The 7,428-nt window shown below is 41.7% G+C and overlaps 1 protein-coding gene across 1 annotated transcript; it reads right to left on the bottom strand.

The window, feature by feature from the left end:
* Positions 1-972: 972 nt before the first annotated feature.
* Positions 973-6,959, bottom strand: drgx (dorsal root ganglia homeobox). Its single transcript, XM_047603516.1, has 7 exons — positions 6,820-6,959; positions 6,580-6,668; positions 5,695-5,795; positions 5,046-5,147; positions 3,259-3,431; positions 2,912-3,024; positions 973-2,821 (listed from the first exon to the last, which is right to left on the bottom strand). The coding sequence occupies exons 2-7, from the start codon at positions 6,635-6,637 to the stop codon at positions 2,439-2,441; spliced, it is 930 nt and encodes a 309-aa protein (XP_047459472.1). The 5' UTR covers positions 6,638-6,668; positions 6,820-6,959; the 3' UTR covers positions 973-2,438.
* Between the last annotated feature and the right edge of the window lie 469 nt (positions 6,960-7,428).

The raw sequence follows: 7,428 nt of genomic DNA, 5'->3' as shown, positions 1-7,428 counted from the left end.
GGGCCTTTCAGTGCACTGCCCCTAAATGCTTTTTGGAATCTAGATCTGGGAGCAGCAAACTTTGGGAGCTGCAGGAAATATTAAGCGAGAGAAATGTATGTACGATCTTTCTTGAGTTTTCTGTTTCTGTGCGTCTTATATTGTCTGCGCGTGTGTGTGCACAACAAGTCCCCGTTTCAGGACATATTTCCCCCACAAAAAAAATAAAAAAAATATTTCATTATTGCAACAAAAGAAGCCCATTAACTGCACTGTAAGAACAGAGTTCAACTGCTGTCCCCCACATTCACCGTGTTTGTCTGCTTTTCTGGCCGCTCTCCAGCTAATTTGATATAACAATGCTCCACGAAAACCGCCTCAGGACTTTTTTTAGGTGACAGAAAATTATCAATGATGCCACATGCACAGCTGAATGTCAACATCAACTTGACTTGTTTATGAAATATTAAAGCAGTGAATTATGGGAGCCGCGCAGAACTTAATGATGATCGGAGTCATTATAACTTCAGCATCCTTTGTTTTGGCGAATGATTAAATTCCACAACTGCTGTATTCAATTTTGGAGAGGCTGAATGTGTTTTTCACGCCTTTTGTGCGAGCTGGCTGGATTCTGTCGTCCACGCTGGTGCATTTAGGAAGAGGGGCTGATGTGTGCGAGGATATTGTGTTATCATTAGCCGCCATGTCACTGGGCTTAACATCTTTTTTTGCTCTGTAGCTTTCTTATGCACTTAAATCAGAATATTGTAAAATGTCGCTAGTTTTATTTTTTAAATTATTTTGGGGATGAACAGATCCAGCAGAGCACCTGTGAATTATAATGATACTAAAAACATATAATAGGCTTCCAACTTTTAGATTTTTAAATAAATTCTGGCTCAAAAAAAAAGCAATGGTTTATAATTTTGAACAATAAAATAAAAATGCTATCACAGTCCATATAAGCGTCACTTTATTGGTATAGTTGTAAGATATTTACAACATGCACGCACAATGGTGTTAAAAACAGGATGTGAGTACTCTGTGTACAACCTGGCACGACTTCTGACATTATCTCCCTCTTCTGTGTCACCAGGGTGTCGCCTCATCAATTATTGAACCAGTACTTCATGGTAATACATAATTTCTTATCAATTATTCATGATAATGTGTGTGTAGTTTACTTAATTGTGTTATTGACTATCAAAAGTAATTTCCTGAAAATCCTCAAGGACGCAAATTGAATCAGCCCAACTACTGGTTGTGTACTCTGCAGTTAAGTATTCTCAGCCTGATCAGCTGTTACTTTATTCAAGAGTCATTGCAGGGAGGAAGAGATATTTAGGGATAATGAATCAACATATATATTGCCCGTGATAAACTGGGGTTTGAGGAGCCCTGAGGTGATGAGTAATTATGCTTTTTAAAATGTGAATTCAAGGTTAATAAATAGCATATATCACTTTTAATGGGGTTTATTTAAAAAAAAAAATGCTCGGAGAGACGTTGAGAGGAGGAGGGAGCGTTCCTAAAAGTAAATAAATAATAAGAGTCGCAATTGCTCTCCTCTCCCGGCTTTAAGGGGAAGCTGATAAATAATGTATCAGAACAGATGGCTGGAGCGAGAGGCAACAGGAGAGGAACATGAGCGACTACATCTTTAATTGTTTTAAAGAACATGTCACAACAGGACCGGTGTGTTCCTTGTCTGCTGGCGCTACAGATGTGCTAACAGAGTGGAGGGGACAAGTGCCGCTCCGTCACTGCTGCCGCCTGCCTGGGGTTCACACACATGAGCATACTGTAATCTGGCACATGTACACATTTACACGGAAAATGGCTGATTAATATTAAAGTGCAATTTCACTTTAAAGTAAAAACGAAAAAAAAAATTATTAAAAAAATGAGAGACGATTGTTTGAGCCCACTCTTGACCCGATGGCATGAACATTATATTGCCAAAATCTTGCAAAAAATCCTCACCCTGCCCTGCCATCAGCGCTACACTTACAGTTTACATGCATTAACATTCACATTGTAAGCATCTGTCCTCTCAGAGAAAACAAGAGCGACTGTACGAGGACGATTACTTAAATTCACATTATCAAGTACGTCTTTGCTGCGCGCGCGTCGTGTCTGCGTTAGTCCATCAAACAGAGTCCACGAGTGCATGAAGACAAATATAGATCCAAAACCACAGTTGTGCTTTTTATGGGGAGTCACAAGGCCCCAGTTTTTCAGCATTTCACACAATGATAATTTACCTTCAAATAAATATTTTAATGTTTGCATCCATACAACGTGAAATCAGGAAAAAAAAAAAAAAAAAGTCTGTCCCCGGCTGTTTCTGGAGTCGGTTGTTGTGCTTAGTGGCTCATGGGATCAGAGTAGAGTAGTAATAACAGGCACGATCACACAGATTTTAAAGTATCAGTACATCCACGTTTGTGTCCAGCGCTTCACTTTTTCTCCTGCGGGTCCTTGGAGCAGTGAGGGTGTTTGTCAGAACTGCCGCTGCCCAACCCTGGCATCTTGGTGGCCGGGATGGGGCTGGAGCTGTCTCCCCCTCTCCCAACAGAGACGGGCACCTCGATGGCGGGACCCAGTGTCGGCCTTACGACCCCGGCCGTGCTCATTCCAACTCCGGACAGGACTCCCACGCCGGCGCCGGGTCCAGTTGCCGCACCGAGAAGGTTGGCTGACTGCAGCACAGCCTCCGAGTGCTCGCGGGCCTTCATGCGCAGGGCGGCCACGCTGGCTGTGCGGTTGCCCTGACAACCATAGGGTGGCAGGAAGGACAAGCCCATGGGGTCAGAGACACAGCAGGAGCACAAACCATTACCTGAAAGATAACGAAGGGGCGAATCATAAAAACGATCTCAATCTCCGTGAACATTATCACCACTTGCCATTTGATAAAACTCATATTTACCTTTCAGTGTGGCGACCTGTGAGAGGGCCTGAGCGTAAGTGGCAGAGTTGAGGAGTGTGCCAGGTATACAAGATGGGAAGAAGGGACCACCAGGACCCACTGTCCTGTTGATACTGGAGAAAACACACATCTTATTATCAAGAGAATTTTTTTTTTAATACTTGTTTAACTATTTTCCAACCGTGTTTCATATTTGTAGAGTAAGTACACATAATATTCAAGACGTCACCTGTTGTTTTTTTTTATCTCCACCAATCTGAAAATCTGCTCCAACTTCCCCTCTCATTCAGACACCGTTTCACTACAGCCAAAGCCACAACAGTCATCTGCCTGTCACCTTCTCTCACCTTGGCTGCATCTCCAGCGTTTCTTTCTGTTTCCTGCCCTGGTCCACTGGAGACTGAGAGTTGATGCTGCGAGAGGGAGGAGTGCCCTCATTCATCTGCTCCTTCCCCCCTTCAGGGTCTGAGCTCCCTCGCTCTGTCTTCCTCCACTTTGCTCTGCGGTTCTGAAACCAAACCTGCATTAAAAAAAAAAGAAGAAGAAAAAAGTAAGACAAAACTGTTGAGTTAAATCATTAATTTGAACTGGATTTCTAGCAGTTAATGCCGCTTTAATTTAAGATTTTAACTACTCTTATACGTTCTTTTATATCTCAAACAAACAAATGTAAACTTGATCTTACTAACAGGTCAAGTGGGGTTGAAACAATTGTTCTATTTGCTTTGCTCTCAGTTTGAATCTGTCAAACCAGGGCTCTGATTTCCCACGTCCTCCCCCTCGACTTATCTCCAAAACTTCCCCATCCGCACAGCTGAGAACATATAGCCAAGTTGTGGTATCTTAATCGAATGAAGGTCACTGCCTATAACAACATTTAATTGAGCAATTTTTCATTATCATATTTTAATGACTTCCCACTGACAGTTGTGCTGCCCGAGAGAGAGGCGGCTATGATGAAGTCGTTTATTTCCCTATTTAGTGATTGTTTGACAACATCAGATTCGATTAGGACTCGGTTCTAGCAGGCATTAATCATGATGCGTGAATGGAGGTTAGTCGGTGTGCATGTGCTCTGCATCCCTCCTATTGTACCGGGGCTATAAATGATGTCAACAGCCAAACAAAACGCATGCATTCATTCGGCATAAAGAAAGGACGACATGTTGGTGGCAGGACAACAATACAACCAATGGACTTATCTCACCCCTGCACCTTCCAGCTAGAAGTCGCGCCCCCCCACACACACCCATCTCTGAATGGGCTATAATTGCTCCATTAATCTCAATTTGCTGCGTGCTCTTAATGCGGGGGAGGCCCATTGACACTTTACAAAAAGGGGGGCAACAACACTACAACAGAAAGGAAATTTATTTTCTAATAATAATGTAAGTTTAATATCCCTGCATACTGCGGTGGATTCATGTTCAGATTTAATAATAGGAATGTGGTAATCGGATTACGAGGGGAATAATTTGTTTACAATCCCTAATTTACAGCGCTGGATTCCATTATCAACCCCGCCATTGGGTTTAAGCGATAGTAAGATGACCCTGGGGAACAAAAGGCAAACTATTATATTTCCCACAATTAGATCTGCGCGCACAACAAAACCCAAAAGCAAATCTGGAATGCAGGAAATTACATACAGGACACATAACTTAATTACATCTGGCCAAGTTTATAACAGCGCATATGTGCAGGGCAGGAGCGGAATATAAATTGCCAAATTTAAGGTACGTGTGTATTTGTGTTTTAAGAGTGTGTGTGTGTGTGTGTGTGTGTGTATGTGTGTGTGTGTGTGGCTGAGAAAGAGAGAGAAGGGGAAGAGTTTTGGAGGCTACAGACTTTGCCATCTTTTTTTTTTTTTTTTTGTCTTTTAAACACACGCCGTTTTCTGTTCAAGGGAAAGAGATCTGCGTGGATGATGTATTCCTACCTCTGAGACGCGGACAAATTAGTGAAGAACATTATCGCCGGTTAATTATGAATGACCGATTAATCAAGCTAATCTAATATTCACCATTATGTTGATGTTATTAAAGTGCATCGCCGGAATGACAGAGTGGCTTAATTTACCCCCATCTCGCATGGTCAAACGTGCCCAGGACACATTATGGTGCTGCGGCCGTACCTGCACCCTGGCCTCGGTCAGGTTGATCTTCATGGCCAGCTCCTCCCGGGTGAACACGTCCGGGTAGTGGGTCTGTGCGAAGACAGCCTCCAAAGCCTCCAGCTGCGTGGAAAGAAAATACCAGTTAGTGCTTAGAGGGTTATGATTTGCTATTAGTATTGATTCATTTATCTGTGCACTTCAAATTTTCCTCCTTTCTTTCTTGCATAGAAAACTTCAAACTTTCTTCTTACATTTGTCAGGTGAACAGATCTTAACTATTTGCTTAATATCGAGTGACCTGCATGCACACCTCTATCGTATAGAAAAAAGATAAATGTACTCGTATGCATAGGTTCCTTTAGAAAATGGCAAATGTTAATTTATAGATGTAAGCCTATAATCTTCTATTTTTTATTTTGTATTACAGTTGGTGTGTCATTAACCAATGATATTTAATTTTTTCCTGAATTTTTAATTTATATATAAAAAGGGATCTGCTTATTTTTTTAAAACTTGACCAACTTTTTTAAATAATTTATCCTTATTTTAATAATTTCCCTGGCGTGTTTTGTTTTGAGTGAAGTTTTAGATAGGCCCATTTCTTGTTGTATATACACCTGCTATCTTTCTTTTCTTTCTTTTTTATTAATCCAGGTAAAATAATTACCTGTTGCAAAGTAAATGTTGTTCTGTTTCTGCGCTGTTTCCTACGTAGGAATCCATCATCAAAGTCAGCCGGAGCGTGGTTTCCAAAACCTCCTGAATTCACTGGGAAAAAAGCAGATAAAAGAGATGTAATCAAATTATTAATGAGAGGTTTATTGTTCCCTGTTATTTAAATTGATAATTTAGTGAATGATAAAACAAAAGTTGGACTGACAAAGGGAAATGCAGTCAAATATAAATGCAGGCCAAAGCAGATATATTTTGCTTTTCTATTAGTTGCATGAAACATTGATGTTGGGAGTATGAGGGGAACCATGACGGACTAAGAGCCATGACACCCAACATCTGTGCCCGGGACAAAACGCCCCCTCTGCCCCGGGGCCAAACCACCAGCGCTTCTCACCAAAACAGCCAGCAGATTGACACAGCAGTGCAGAGGGAAAATCAGACTTAACCCTTTACACCCACCCTTTGAATCGTGAAAATAATAATAATAATAATAATAATAATAATAATAATAATAATAATAATAATAAGATAATATAGGACTCGTCGCTTTAGGCTGAAGAGTTTATACAGATCCGTAAAAAAGGCAACGAGTTTAAGGTTCGCTTTAGTAGGACAGACTGACAATTCAACTTTTTAACACAACATCACATTTTTTTTTCTTTAAAGGTTTACATGGTTTAAATTAATAATAAAAAAATATAAAATAGTTTGGAAAAAATGGAACTCTGGCCTGTCTCCAAAAAACACACACTCCGTGCGCAAAAGTACGATGCGTAAACATCACGGAACTCCACAGACTACGGCGTTAAAAGTGATAAATAATTAGTTTAAAATAACCGAAAAGCAACAACAAAAAAATGCAAGATAGAAAACTTACATGTGTTGGAGCGACAGCACTCCCCATCTAGCTGTGGCGGACAGTGAAAGTAGAACATCCTGGAGCGTCTCGGTGCCGCGAAACTGAACCTGGAACACAGACAAAAGTTTCAGCTCGGCGCTTAAGATAGGCTGCAAAACCTACAGAGTAACTCCGATATGTGGTGGACAAATTAAGACGTTAAATGGTCTTAGGACGAGTAGATGAGACATTCAAAGTTGATGTGAGGGAGCCTCCTACCTGCAGTAAAGATGCTGATGTGAGTGAGTTCGCGCTCTGGAGAGAAGTGGCTGCTGCACTTCCACTGACTCTCTGACTCTCTGTCTGGGAGTGTCCAGATCTCTCTCTTCCTCTCGCCACCTCCCCCCCACTTCTCTTTCTCTCCCGCGCGCACTCACACACACACACATGCATATACACCACACTCACATCGCTCTCCCTCTGTTCCTCTCTGGGAGTGTCCAGATGTCTCTATAACTGTATAACTGTCTACAGAGTGTTAAGGCTTTCAGCTAGTGTCGCAGAATCTCACGCCTAATTGGTCCTAATCGGATTATCACGGCTTTGTCTCTCTCACCCCCAACCCCTGGTGTGTGTGTGTGTGTGTGTGTGTGTGTGTGTGTGTGTGTGTGTGTGTGTGTGTATGTGTGTGTGTGTATGTGAATGTGTCAGTAGAGAAAGACGGAAAGAGGGAAAGAGGGAAACATGGCCAGGGTGGCAAACGGCAGCTCTGCTCTGGTGCCAAAAAAATTCATCACAAGTGATTGTTATTCCAGAGTCAAGCATATTCCCCAACCATAAACATGCACACATACCCGCTGCACTTTTTATTTGGTTCTTTCATATATT

The sequence above is a fragment of the Mugil cephalus genome, chromosome 13, assembly GCF_022458985.1.
Source record: "Mugil cephalus isolate CIBA_MC_2020 chromosome 13, CIBA_Mcephalus_1.1, whole genome shotgun sequence".
Lineage (NCBI taxonomy): Eukaryota > Metazoa > Chordata > Actinopteri > Mugiliformes > Mugilidae > Mugil > Mugil cephalus.
The sequence above is the reverse complement of the archived record's forward strand: the minus strand, read 5'-3'. Positions and strand labels throughout refer to the sequence as shown.

Bases quoted from the DNA above. Each gene is read 5' to 3' on its own strand.
- drgx (XM_047603516.1), bottom strand. From the start codon at position 6,637: ATGTTCTACTTTCACTGTCCGCCACAGCTAGATGGGGAGTGCTGTCGC. The intron at 5,148-5,694 runs GTAATTATTTTA...CTTTCCACGCAG, and splicing joins CAACATTTACTTTGCAACAG to CTGGAGGCTTTGGAGGCTGT. The intron at 3,025-3,258 runs GTGAGAGAAGGT...TGTTTTCTCCAG, and splicing joins ACGCTGGAGATGCAGCCAAG to TATCAACAGGACAGTGGGTC.